This window comes from Triturus cristatus, chromosome 9 (genome assembly GCF_964204655.1).
Source record: "Triturus cristatus chromosome 9, aTriCri1.1, whole genome shotgun sequence".
NCBI lineage: Eukaryota > Metazoa > Chordata > Amphibia > Caudata > Salamandridae > Triturus > Triturus cristatus.
The window spans coordinates 486,319,946-486,334,368 of NC_140592.1; the positions used below are offsets into that span (position 1 = coordinate 486,319,946).

At 48.5% G+C, this 14,423-nt stretch overlaps 1 protein-coding gene across 8 annotated transcripts in view; it reads right to left on the reverse strand.

Annotated features, from left to right (window-relative positions):
• The window catches only part of CTSW (cathepsin W), a 1,394,816-nt gene that overhangs the window by 793,662 nt on the left and 586,731 nt on the right, over window positions 1–14,423 (reverse strand). For all 8 annotated transcript variants that reach the window (XM_085625446.1, XM_085625448.1, XM_085625452.1 and 5 more), the window contains one exon: window positions 11,504–11,567. In XM_085625446.1, the coding sequence (XP_085481572.1) occupies window positions 11,504–11,561 (58 nt within the window). In that variant the 5' untranslated portion in view covers window positions 11,562–11,567. The remainder of the gene's footprint in view (window positions 1–11,503; window positions 11,568–14,423) is intronic.

Genomic DNA, 14,423 nt, shown 5'->3' on the forward strand with positions numbered 1-14,423 from the left:
GATTCTCCCCCTTCATCTGCATCAGCCACCGAAGGGGTCTGTGGTCGGTCTGAACTAGGAAGTGCGAGCCAAACAGGTATGGCCGCAACTTCTTCAGAGCCCATTCCACGGCAAAGGCTTCACGCTCTATTGCACTCCACTTCTGTTCCCTGGGAAGTAGTCTCCGGGATAGGAAGACCACGGGTTGATCCAGACCCTCTTCATTGAGTTGCGATAACACTGCCCCAATGCCATGTTCCGATGCATCTGTCTGGACAATGAACTCCTTGGAAAAATCTGGGGCCCTTAAGACCGGGGCCTCGCACATGGCTTGCTTCAGTTTCACAAAGGCCTGCTGACAAGCCTCCGTCCAGACTACCCGTCGAGGTTGCTTCTTGGACGTAAGCTCCGTGAGGGGGGCCACAATGGTACCATACCCCTTCACCAAGCGGCGGTAATATCCGGTGAGGCCCAGAAAAGCTCGGACCTCAGTCTGAGTCTTGGGGGGTTCCCAGGCCATGATGGCCTCGATTTTCGCCTGGAGGGGTTGCACCGCTCCCCTACCCACCAAGTGTCCAAGGTACACTACCGACCCCTGCCCGATCTGGCATTTACTGGCCTTGATCGTTAAACCAGCGTGTTTCAGGGCCTGGAGAACAGCTTGCAGGTGACGCAAGTGATCCTCCCAGCTGTTACTGAAGACGGCAATGTCGTCCAGATAAGCAGCAGAGAAACTCTCCATTCCAGTGAGGATCTGGTTCACCAGACGCTAAAACGTGGCAGGTGCGTTCTTGAGCCCAAAGGGCATCACGCAGAACTAGTAGTGGCCCTTGGGCGTGGAGAAGGCTGACCTTTCCTTAGCTCCATCAGTCAGAGAGATCTGCCAGTACCCGGAAGTAAGGTCAAAGGTACTCAGATATTGGGCAGCTCCCAGCCGGTCAATCAGTTCATCCGCCCTCAGGATCGGATGAGCATCAGTCTTGGTTACTGAATTCAGTCCCCGGTAGTCCACACAGAACCTCAGTTCCGGTTGGGCACCCGGTGGTACAGCTTTTGGTACTAGTACCACCGGACTGGACCAGGGGCTGCTAGAAGGTTCTATCACTCCTAGCTCCAGCATCTTAGTGACTTCACTATGAATGCTGGCCTTCACCTTGTCTGTCATCCGGTAGATCTTTGACTTCACAGGTGGGCTGTCTCCTGTGTCCACGTCATGGACGCACAGGTGAGTCCTACCCGGAACAAGGGAGAACAACGAAGAGTACTTCCCCAGGACCTGGCGGCAGTCCTCCTGCTGTTCAGGAGTTAGGGACGGGGAGAGAATCACTCCCTCCACCAACCCATCCTTCTCTTAAGACGCAAATAAGTCGGGGAGAGGCTCGCCTTCCACGTCCTCTGCTCCGTCAGTCACCATCAGCAATATGACTTCAAGCCTCTCACGGTGGGGTTTGAGGCGGTTGGCATGCAGCACCCGTAGGGGCTGGCGAGGGGTCTTCAGATCCACCAAGTAGGTAGCCTTACCCTTCTTCTCCAACACCTCAAAGGGTCCTGACCAGCGATCCTGGAGGGCGCTAAGCTCTCCTGGTTCGATCACCCACACCTTCTGGCCAGGCTCCAATTCCACCGGGTGAGCATTGTGGTCGTACCACGCCTTCATCACTGCTTGGCTGGCTTCCAAGTTGTCAGAAGCTTGCTTCCACAACTTAGCCATTTGGCTCCGGAAGGCCAGCATGTAGCTCACCACATCCTGGGGAAGCTTTCTGGGAGTTCTTTCCCATCCGTCTCTCACCAGGCTGAGAGGTCCACGCACAGGGTGCCCATACAAAAGCTCGAAGGGGCTGAAGCCCACTCCCTTCTGTGGCACTTCCCTGTAAGAAAACAATAGACAGGGTAGGGGGACGTCCCATTTCCTCCGCAGGCTTTCAGGCAGACTTCTGATCATGCCTTTCAAGGTTTTATTGAACCTCTCCACCAGACCATTGGTCTGGGGGTGGTAAGGAGTGGTGAACCGGTAGGTCACCCCACACTCCTTCCACATGGCCCGCATGTATGCTGACATGAAGTTGGTCCCCCTGTCGGACACAACTTCCTTGGGAAATCCCACTCGGGTAAAGATTCCCATCAGAGCCCTAGCCACAACAGGTGCTGTAATGGTCCTCAGAGGTATAGCCTCTGGGTACCGTGTGGCATGATCCACCAGAACCAGGATAAACCTGTGACCAGCTGTAGTAGGCGGATCTAACGGACCCACAATGTCGATGCCCACCCTTTCAAAGGGGGTGCTAACGACAGGAAGTGGTTCCAGGGGAGCTTTCAGCTTCACCCCTGTTTTCCCACTAGCTTGACAAGACACACACGTCCGGCAATAGGTGTCGGACGACACTTTCATTTGAGGCCAATAAAAGTGTGGGACAAGCCGGGCAAAGGTCTTGTCTTGCCCCAGGTGTCCTGCCAAGGGGATCTCATGAGCCAATTCCAGGAGGAAGGCTCGATAACGTTGAGGGACAACCAAGGCCCGTGACGATCCGTGCATGGGTGCCTTGGGTTCACTGTAGAGGAGGCCATCCTCCCAGTAAATATTATAGTTCCCCTCAACGTTCCCTGCTGCCTGGGCTTCGGCCTGTCGCCTCAGTCCCTCAAGGGTAGGACACTCCCTATGGCCCTTGCAGAATTCCTCCCTGGTCGGCCCTCCCTCCACGTGCCACTCGGCCGGGATGGGTAGGTTCTCCAGTTCGGTAACATCCCCCTCCGCGGACTCCTGGTCCACCACCTCCGGTGGCCTATCCGTCACACGGGGCGCGGATGCCGAGGCAGGCTCCCCCTGCCCTCGGTTCTTCCCTTGGTCGGCAGCCGGCGGTGCCTTTGTTCCAGGCTCCCGCCTAAACGAACTCCCCCTCCGGGTAGTCGCAGACCTTGTGCTGACACAGGCCCAGTCAGGTGTACCCAGCATCTCAGCATGAGTCCGGTATTCCACCTCCTTCCAAGCATTATGCTCCATGTCATTCCCCAGCAGACAATCGACTGGCACGGCAGGGCTTACGGCAACTCGAAGCAACCCTGCAACCCCTTCCCATTCAAATGGAACCTCGGCCACCGGATAGTGGCCCATTCTGCCGTCAGCCATCACGGCAGGGGGGAGTACATCGGGAATCACCTGCTCTGGAGACACCAGTTGGCTACGTACCATAGTCATACTGGCTCCTGTGTCTCTCAGAGCCTCCCCTCTTTGGCCGTTGATGGTGACCCACTGCCCATACTTTGTGGTATTTGCGGGCACCTGGATCTTAGGAACCATCTCCCGTTCTCCCAGGGACACTAAAGTGACACCCGCCCACTCCCTTCCCTTATCTAAAGGCATCTCCTCCCCGAGCACTACACTAGCTACTCCGGGGGCCTTCCCTCCGATGGGAGGGGGTGGTCTTTTCGGGCACTTCACATCTCCCTTATAGTGTCCGACACCACCGCACTCGTAGCAATGGACAACCCTTGGCTGCTGACTCTGGCCAGGATTAGGGTTTCTGGGTGTGTTAGCCCTAGGGGTGAATCCCGTTCCCTTCCCTTGGGAACTATTTTGGGGGCCTTTAGAGAACTCCGTTTTCTTTTCCCCTCCCTCTTTCTTCTGGGGGGCGCCCTGTCCGGTCTTTTGAGAGTCCCCTCCAGTCCCCCTTGTGGACACCCGGGTACTAGCCCAAATGTCCGCCTCCTCAGCAAGCTTCCGGGGATTGGTCAGCTTGCTATCCACCAGGTGTTGACGCAGGTCAGGGAAACATTTTTCAAGCAGGTGTTCCTTCAACATCAAATCAAACAACCCCTTGTAGTCCCTCACCTCGCTGCCTTGTATCCAACCCTCTAATGCCTTCTTTGCATAGTCCAGGAAATCCACCCAATTCTGTGTGCCCAGTTTGTGGCTACCCCGGAACTTCTGTCTATACTTCTCGGGTGTTAGTCCAAACTTCCTCACGAGCACCACTTTCATGGTGGGGTAGTGGGTCTGCTCATCCTGCTCTAGGGCCAATAATGTATCCCTGCCAGCTGGAGGCATGTATTTATACAATCCCCCTCCCCAATATTTCTCTGGAACCCCATGGGCTCTTAAAGAGACCTCATAGGCTGCTAGCCACTTGGCGATTTCATCTCCCGCACTATAGCTAGCTACTATGTCTTTTGGCAAATAGGGTTTGGGTTCCCTGGTGATTTCTCTTTCTTCGCTGCCACCATTAGGAACAGTGTGTGCCCCGACCCGTAGGATCTGGAGATCTATCTCCTTGAGCCTCAACTCGTGAGCCATCCTCTGTCCCTCCTTTTCCTTCTCCAGCTTCGCCAATTCCCATGTGAGTTGTCTTTTTTCCCTCCGGTCAATTAATTCTGCTTCTGATAAGCCGCCACTAGAGACACTGCTGCCCTTCCTTGAAAGTGTTCTGGGCCCCGCTAATAGGTTCCCCACCTCAGGTTGGTACAAACCAGCCCACTCGTGGTCAGTCTCTCCATCCCTGTCCTCCTGTTCAGCCTTACTTTCTCGTCGTGCCTCCCCCCAAGCCCTCAAGCTGGTTTGGAGCTCACCCTTCTTTGCACCTGGGGGACAATACACCCCCTCTCTCTCACAAAACTCTTTGAGTTGGGCCACAGTGTAAGTTTCCACATCCTCCAACACAAACTCCATTTTGCCCACTCAGGATAGAAGACAGTTGCTTACAGAAGCTATGCAGGGGGGTACCTTTTGTAATACCTCCTCCCACCACCAGAAGTAAATTTGGAAAAAACAAAACTCAAAATTAGGAAGTCCGCTTGGAGAAAACTCCCGGTGTAGGCCTATGGACTACCCACAGTTATTGTCGAGTAGACACAAGCACAGCTCTATCCCACCGCTGAACACCAATTTTATGTTGGAAACCGGGCAACCGGGTTAGCAGTCACCAGGTTCCCAGCACAGTGGTAGCTTGGCTCGAGCGGTTGGGGGGTCAGGCACCGTGTTAAGCGTACGTCACACCCTCACAATAACCATGCGTTCATCCGTTCCAAAAACGACACTACACCGTAAAAATTATGGAAGACAAGTTGAAAATATATATGTCTTTATCTTATTTTCTCTTAGTTGCAGGTTTCATAACATAAATACAATACAATAGGATTTTTCTTTAAAAGAGCAGGTCAAATAAACAATGCTACTTTGGAATTTCAATAAATAGGTTCAGGTCCTCATTAAGCAAAGAATAAATAGTTGTGCAATAAATACAGAAGGCAAATAAATACAGTCAGACAATAAATATAGTGCAGGAATAAATTAGTGGAAGACAATAAATAAAGCACCTTCAATAAATAAGGAAAAGCAATCAATGACAGTATAGATCAGATCACTTTCATGAGGTAACTTGGTCTTACTTTGCCCATACACAGCTTGTGGTCATTTGGATGGCATGGGGGTGTCCCACCTAGATTGGACAAGGCTGGGGCCTAAGCTGAGGCAGAACCAGGTTAACCTAAAGATCTGGCCCTCTAAACTACACAGCCCCTCACAGATGTCACTGCACCAGTGTAGCGATCACCCATAACACAAGGCTTCGTTACACACCCATGCCAGGTTTTCGCCACTTTCACAGTTTGTGCCCCAAAGACTACGATTCCCAGCAGGCCATGGGGCGCATCTCCACGCCTGCAATACATAAGCTCCGCCGCCAGGAGGGTAAGGTGCTTGACAACAAGAAGCATATCAGGAGTGTAATGGCGGATGGTGCTCCCCGTCGGAATTCAGCTAGAAGCATTGCTGCATATAGTCCAGTGTCGGGCCGTGTCCCGTCTCCTTAGAGAACCTCGAGGAAGAAGTATCCGAGTCCCATCTCCTCACAGGAAGCGTGAGCGAACCTTCGAAAACCGGAGTCAGGTACCGCGGAGAATTGCTCCGTAACATTTTCCCCTGCTTCTCCGAGTTCCTTCCCCGTGTTTGCAGCGTTCTGTGGCTTTTCGTGCCTTCCGTGTACAAACATTGAGTGCAGGAGGAACGAGAAGTCCCGTTCGTATTTCCCCGTGTGCGCTGTGAAAGAGTGCATATTTCGAGACTGTTATTTCATTTCCTAGAGTTAGAAAGGGCCAGATAGAATCATTTAGTATTCACGCGCATACTAGCAGCAAGACTTTGTACCGAAGTTTGATTTTATGAGGAGTTTGGCATGAAGTGGTTTCTATCCGGCTGCCATTGTACTCCGTTCTCGATACCCTTGTGTTGGTTCTTTATCACCGCGATTTCATTTGTTCTGTTTTCCCTTCCTGTGCAGTTTGTCTTGACCCGGGACTGAGTGAGACGACATCACTGTCCCCGCTCGACGAACAAAGGCTATTTCGGGAATCCTTGCGGTGTCAAGGACCGTCGCCATTTCGGCTCAGCCAGAAACAAGCATAGGATTGCACCCCTTCCTTAAGTTTCCCCTTCCCTGCATCCCCCAGATAGCGTCTCTCGCAGGAGGATTTTCGATTCCTCTGTTGGGGGCGCTGTTCAAGGGAGTCAGGGAACAATTCATCGTCCCTGCTGGAGCCCTGGAAATAAGGTTAGTGGCGTTATCTGTAATACCGTGTGCTGCTGACAACCTGACAATCCTGACAACCAGTCTCAGTTCACCCCTGGCACCCCCAGGCTGGTTCTAACACCCCTCTAGCCCCTAGAATGGTCTTTTAGGGCTCCACGGGGCCTCAGACGCCCCCTCTACCACTTACTGCCCTTTTCACGATGATCGGCTCCGCTCGGCGCCGGGTCGATGTCGTGAGACGGCTCCGGCTCGATGTCGCTGGGCGGTCTCGACTCGATGTCGCTGGGCGGCCTCGTCTCGATGTCACTGGGCGGTCTCGACTCGATGTCGCTGGGTGATCCCGACTCGATGTCGCCTTCCGGCGTCGCAGGGACACGGCCTCCCCGCTTCCGGGTGTCTCCGGAGTGCGATCTCCACTCCCGACCTCCGGCGCGCTTCACGACCTCCGTCGGCGCCCTCACCTCGACCTCGGGTGAATCTCCACTCGACCTCCGGCGCCTCTCCTCGACCTCCGTCGGCGCCCTCACCTCAACCTCGGGTGGATCTCCACTCGACCTCCGGCGCCTCTCCTCGACCTCCGTCGGCGCCCTCACTTCGACCTCTGGCGGCTCCGGGTACGACGTCTGCTTTCTGTCAGCGCCGCCTCTCTACCTCAGGCCCCAGGTCTCCAGGCTTCTCGACGTCGGGACTCCAGGAGGACACCACTGAACAGGTCAGGAACTTGCTGTTCTTCCTCTTTAAGGCCTGTTTCAAATGTTCAGTTCCTTAAGATGGTTCTTCTGGTCTTGGTCCCACACAGGGCTTTAGGCTGGGCTTGGTCAGTAGGGACTAGCATCAAGGGTGGGTTTCTGGACCCCACTCCAAGCACTGGTTTCCACCCCTGCTGCCTTACTCCGACCTCCTTCTATATCTGTCCTCTCTCTTCTCCAGTCAGTTGCCAACTGCCACACTGAGATGGCCTCCCAACATTCTAAACTGCCTCCCACTGTCACAGGGTTCTAGAATGTTCCAGGAGGTTCTGGTGATGTCACAGGTGACAATGGGTGGCCACCATTTTGTGTCTCAGGCCCTCAGACAGAAGTTCCAGGGGTAGGGAAAATGGCTCCCTGACCTTGCATCAACACTAAAAAGTCTGGTGGTTCCCAAAAAGGAAAAATTATAACAGGGTTTGAGGCAGAAGTGGGACAAAATAAATAATAATGAGGAGGGACCACCCAAAGGGCTGACAGGTCTAACAGAGACAAAGTGTGGTTATCCACAAAAAATATACGTTTTAAGTTCCGTAGTGTTTTCCACTCTAAGAACATTGGCCCCTACACCGTGATCAAGCAAATAAACCCTGTGGTGTACAAGTTAAGACTGTCTACCAATATGAGGATTCACCCTTCCTTTCACTGTAGTCAGGACAATCCAGACGTAGAGCGGTTCCACCAGTCATGAAAGATGGTCAGGTGGAATATGACGTGAGGAGCCTCAAAGATTTTAAGTATCGAAAAGGTCAACGGTGGTACTTGGTGCCATGGAAAGGTTACACCGCTGCAGATAATTTGTGGGAACCCTGTACCAATGTTCATGCTCCGAGGATTGTACGAGCCTTCCATGTATGGCATCCTTCTAAGCCGGGACCTAGGAGGTGCCTGGGAGGGGGATGTACTGTCAGGAACCAGAAGCATGGCGCCTCAATAACTGAGCGAGGACGCTCTACATGGCAAACAACACAATCATTTGGTTCTGGTTTATTACGTTTTCATTAGAAATACTACAATTCCCATGAGGCAATGGGAGTTATTGTAGTTTTGATGCGGCCTATCAGAGGACATTAAATACGAACAAAGCACGTCAGCGGGCATGCGTAATTCTGAGCTGTTTGGTTTGCGATCCGAGAGATCTGCTGTCATGGTTCCCGACCCGTGGGAAACTTTGTCGTCAGCCCTGCTGGGTTGGCTTTGTGCGGATGTTTGAAGAAGGAGAGTGTGATCCTTTTTCTCCCGCTCCTGTTTCTATCAGCATCTGGAGGAGGTACGGGGTGAATATCGTCACCTCTTACTAGGAGGAGAGCTCGAATTTACCAATGGACACTGCAGCGGAGGCATATGAGTGAAAGGCTGGAAAAACAAAGCCGGGTGCTGTGAGGTAACATCATTCGTTTTCCTTGTTCCGTTTCATATCGTCCGGAGGCCAAAAGAACAATGCTTAAAGGCTTCCCTTTTTTCTGTTGAGGTTATGTGGTAATAACCTGGAGTGGTGAAATACTTTCATTTCTTTTTTGATCGATAACTGACTTGCGGTTTCAGTATTATTTCTATTGCTAGCTTGGTATACCACGGAAACGGAAAAGACATTGGAGTGGGATTTGCTCATGAAACAGGTTCCCAACCTTTTCACTTCCTTTCAAAGACTACTTTTTTAGTTTTTTATACCTTTTGACTTTGAAGGCTTCTGTATATTTTTGGTGTCCATTTCACCATATTGTTTTGGGGTATGCATAACTATAGGCTTGAGCGAAAGAATACAATTTGTTTGTGGCTATGCTATTTGAAAAGATTAAAGTTTTTTCTGCTTTGTGGTTTGAAGGATAGAGAACATATCTTTTGGGGAAAAGGCAATAACTGTGTGGAAGAAGTAAAAGAATACAGTATTCTTTTGGAGGTATGTGGTTTTCTCTTATTAGCAAGATTTAGTAAGAGTAGTCATATTCATTTAGGGTTAACCATTCTTTTCTCTTCTTTCAGGTCTTTCTTCCCTGCTGTTTCCTTCCTATCCCTTCACTCGCTTGATCACCCTAACATTCTGTGTTTAATATCTGAAATGGGGGTATCAAGAGGTGGACCTATTGTGCATCATTCGGATCTTGAGGGGTTCTTACTTCCATCTTTGCCAAGAGGAAGTCCTGACAATTTGTCCTAGCAGGTGAACCCAGAGCTCCAAAAGACCAGGGGGGGGGGGGGTTCATGTGCATTAAACTTCATCTGACGCTGCCTGTCAGCATTGACAATTACCTCGATTGGCCATTCCTCCTTGCAGGCTGCACCATATTAAGTATGAAGTGAGCAGCCACAGATCATTTTTTAAAATTATGCATAGCATGGCGCCTAATACTGGGGGGCGAGGGGTGACACTCCAATGCCCTAGGGAAAGAACCACCCCTGATAAAGACATTAATCAATATGTGTTCCATGCTCCATTGAGGAGACAAAAGCATTAAGAGAGAAAGTGAAAACTGCATGCGCTGACTAACGAGAAGGAAGGAAGGAAATGCGAGTAACAATAAAGCCAGCCAAGTAATGGGCTGCTTCTTAGCCCCCTTTGAGTTTAGGTTAACCAACAAGAAAAAAAAATTGCAAGCGACAGCAGATGTGCTGTCTCATGTGAAACCTACAAATGGGGAAAGATGTTCAAGGAGTTCAGATAGGTACAGGGAAAACAAAAAAAGGTTCGAGCCATATGTAATCTCACTGTGATATATAATGTTTATACTGTTCTAATTTTTTGTTTTGTAGGTTTTTTTTTTTCGGAAAGCAGAGGTCTACATATGTGTTCAAAGCACCTTATACTCAATGCAGTTTTTATACAAAAATAATGCTTAAATGCATCTTAAGTGATAATCCTAGGACTATAAATAGCAGTAGAAAAATGTTATCTTGCCATCTAAAATCAACAAAGATAAGGGCTGGAAGACAGGTCAAATGTGCCTGTTTCCCAGCCTAGTCTCTGAAGACATTATGTGACTATCAGCATAACCACTACACTGTGTTCTTACTCCGTTAGATATTTGAGCCTCTTCTGTGAAGAACTGTGGGACTGAATTAGGGTTTGGTGGACCAAGTAAAGGCAGACAAGTTGGAGGAGTACTTTACATCCTGCCTTTACTTTGCAAGTCAAATTCAGAAGTGTCCACCAGCCCCGCAGACATATCCACACATTGGCTGGAACCGCCATTATGGCAGTTCCTGTGAGTTCAGGAAACCGCCATCAAATTATGATCTTTTCCAAAGTTTTTTACTTTTCAAAAACAGACTCCCAAAGTGGGAAATAATGACCTCCACACCATGGGAGTTTTCTCCAATGGTGTTGGGGTAATTTTTCACTTTTTACTGCGCCTCATTGCCAGGATATAACAAGCAGTGACTGACAATAACAAAAACCATCTGACTGTCTGCTCTATATATGCCATCCGACCACCCACTCTAAATAGGCCAAAAAGTAGAGTGGCTTACCTCATATGGCCCAACTCCCACGGGCTGTCTGAGGAAGATTCACGCCAACGGAGTACATTTTACACCGCGTAAACCTGGCAGTCCACCCACCTCAAAATCGGACAGGCGATCCGAGAGTTCGGTGGAGAGGGCAATCTGCGATGGTTGTGATGGAGTACCATCTCTGCCAAACTCTAAATCAACCACTGTGGCGTATACCAGGCTCCTTTTTCACCACCTGTCTCTAAACATTCTCCATTACGTTTGTTCCCTAATGGAAAGAAGGCCTCCAGGTACAGACAAAAAAAGCTCCAAAACACTGAACACAGTATTCCTAAAAGGGCACTCAGTACTTGAAACAGTATTGCAAATATGACCTTCAGAACTACATAAAGTACTCCAGAGGAGATTTCCAGAAAAAACAACACAATACATCGACATAAGAGGCTTCTATCACTGGACACAACTCTTGTTGAGTAATCTTGATTCAGGCACAACACTCCCAAAGACACCACTCAAGCGATGTCTACAGTGGTAACACAACATGCTTTTATCTCTAGGTTTGATATATAATTTTTTTTTAACCTGAACGGCATGAATCTTAAAAGCCCATGGTTATATGAGGTCTGCAAACAATACATGTTCCATTTGGCATGCTTCTGCTGACCAGAAATAATTGCTCAAAATGGAAGCATTGTTGGTTGGAAACTATAAGGAAACTCGATGTATATGTGAACTATTCTTTGGATAACTTTCATGTTCCTTACCTTCAACATCCTTACAAAGTCTCCCATCCCATAAAAGCCTTACCATTGTGACTTCTGTAACTCTTGTTGAAGGTAACCATAAAGTCCTTGAACATTCCCATCTCCACCTAGGAAAATCGGAAAAGTGGGAAATCGAGTAATTAGTTATTTGCAGTACCTATCAGAACTGCTGGTAACATTGAAATTGGTGCATTATATTTTCCATTTTACTCTCCAGCAGTCCAGTTAATGACCTGCCATGGCATTCGTTTACAGAAAGAGAATGGGCTGTGGGCTTCTGAACATAAAATAACCCAAGTACTCCAAGGTAAAATTACATTTCCATTTCTTGAAAATCACACCATTCTGTGTCCTTCCCCAGTAACTTCCCAAAGGTAAACGTGGTGAATGCAAGTAACATATGCTAACTCCCCTATTATACACCCTCGCTGCACATGCACCTGTATGCGAGACTTTGTTCAGTTTCCCTCATGGCCCTTTTTTGACATTCCTTCTTTGGAACACTTAATTGCTGTAGGAAAAGACCTCTTTTTGGATGATCACTCCCTACGTTTTTGGGATTGATACCACTGTTTTTTGGCTCCGTAGTGCACTGGGCCTTGTTGTCTAGGCCCAGTGCATGTGGTTTGACCACCAAAGTATGAGTAAAATTAGCTAATGCCTTATTGCCTCATTTACCTTATTTTAAAGACCCTAGAATTTGGTACAAAAGGCACAAAGGGCCAGGGTCAGACTAGGACAGAAAATAGGCCCGGACACCAGAATAAAAGTGACCTCCATTAGCTAACCAGATAGCTAAAAAGGTGGCCTATGTTTGCAAATCGGTGCAGTTTTCAATGTGTAAATACACGCTGTGTAAGTGTTTTGCGAGGCATGAAAAACTGCAGAGGATGTTTGTGCTAATATAAGGGACATCAAGATTAGAAACCAGCCCGCAGACCGTGAGAAAGGGCCACCACTAAATGGACCCATAGACTGTCCCATTAGACCAACCCATCAGGCACTGCCTGACTGCCCTATAGACCAGGGCTAGTAAGTTAGATGTCATTAATGGGCTGCAGCATGTAACTGTTCCACCACTGCTGTGACAAGGTGAAACCGTGACTCTCGGCCTGCCACTGCAACCTGGTTGGGCAGCTTACGCATGCAAACTCGACATGATAAAATAAACCCTTTGCTAGGTCAAATCCTTCCTTTTTAATATTAATAGGCCACCCGTAGGGAAGGACTAGGTAGCCCACCAGGCAGTGTGCGTAATATTAAAATAAGGGCATGGTCTTTGTGTGCTGAACATGCCCTGACAGCGAAAACACAAAATTGACTTTTTCACTGTAGCAAGGCCGGTGGTACCATTGGCTAACGTGAGTTTCACTAGCCATAGCGCTAAGTGCTAACTTCCATTTGAACCACCAAAGAGATTACTCCAAGGAATCAAATTTATTGTTACATTAAACCCGACTCATTGCTGAAATAGGATTTAAGGTAATTTTTAAAAGAAACTTGACTTCAGAAAGTCACCACTTTGTGCCCAAAACTTCGATACAATTCACAAAAAGGTGAATGAGACCTACACAGGTCACCATTGGGAGATTACCCAATTCTCAGACACCACATAGACCGTGGCAATATCTTTCATTTATCAAAGTAGAACCTTAATCCAAGCCACTTATAAATCAATTAAAAGACTTGAAAGGTATGGCCTCACACACACCCCTGGGTGTCATGCTTCATCATCACCATCCTACCAACCAATTGCATTCTCTAGTGGAGGATCGGCTTCAGCCCTGAGATAACTGGGAGCCTATGTCGATGAGGGTTGAGGGTAGGATGCACACAAAAAAAAACAAAGACTAAAAATCCCAGGAACCCTCACTAAGGAGATACCTTAATTTGATTATGAGGGTGACGGGATGATAAAAAAAAGAATAAGCAATGCCAGGAGTCAACATCACTCCGATCTATTAGGTTGACAAGTTTCAGCCAATTGGCCCAATGAGGTCCGTGAATTTCTTCAGGACCAGAGATCCCTTTTCCCTAGATTCTTAGATCGTACATCTTACATTTCAAGCAGGCACACATTCACACCATACCCACTGGTATAAGTCTTTTTCTCCTGCTAATTGGAGCTGCGTTTAGTCAGCATGTATTTGAAGAAGTCCTGCAAGGACATGCAAACATAAATAAATTGAAATAAAAAAAAACAGACAGAAAATCAAACGACAAAGAAAATATAAAACACACAACATGTAACCAGGAGAAATTGCTTGTTACAATATGCTGAATTCAGCTGATCGTGAAAAGGTCATGCCACACAAGTGGATGAGGTCTAATGCACTCCACTGTAATAAGTGAAACACTCTGTGGGGAAAACAGGTGAGCGTTTCAATATGCACTGCAAAACAGTGTTTGAAATACATGACCAGTGGTAGCACACATGCATGCAAATCCTGTGGCACACTGGCTCATGAACATACCCTGTACTAATCTAGGAAACACCTGTTGGAGGAGGTAAACAAGTGTGACCATGTAGTCACACACTGCAAGTGAGAGAAGTTAGGGAAAATGTAAAACCCATTAAGTAATCATAAACATGGTGGAAATGCCCATTACTGAATCTCATATTTCTACTCACTTTGTCAAAGTTTACAGCCTGCGGATTCACCTATTGCGGTGTATTGTCTCCTCCCACCAATGCGGAAAATGGAGGTACCCCGAACTATAATGGAGAAACAGGGTGAATGTTGGGGTCACGTGGACGAGTGTACCACATGATTGTGTAGGGCGTGAGGACTTTAGCCTGTACGTTTTCACATGGCACACAGGGCATCTGGGAATTGAATTCCTGCACTGTTCCAATAGGACTAAATGAAGACCCACAGAACGCATTGCTGTTGTCAAATGGGCATAGCGTTATTGAGTTGTTTTTTCAGCAAATGTAGCAAGGTCAATACAAAAAAATTATT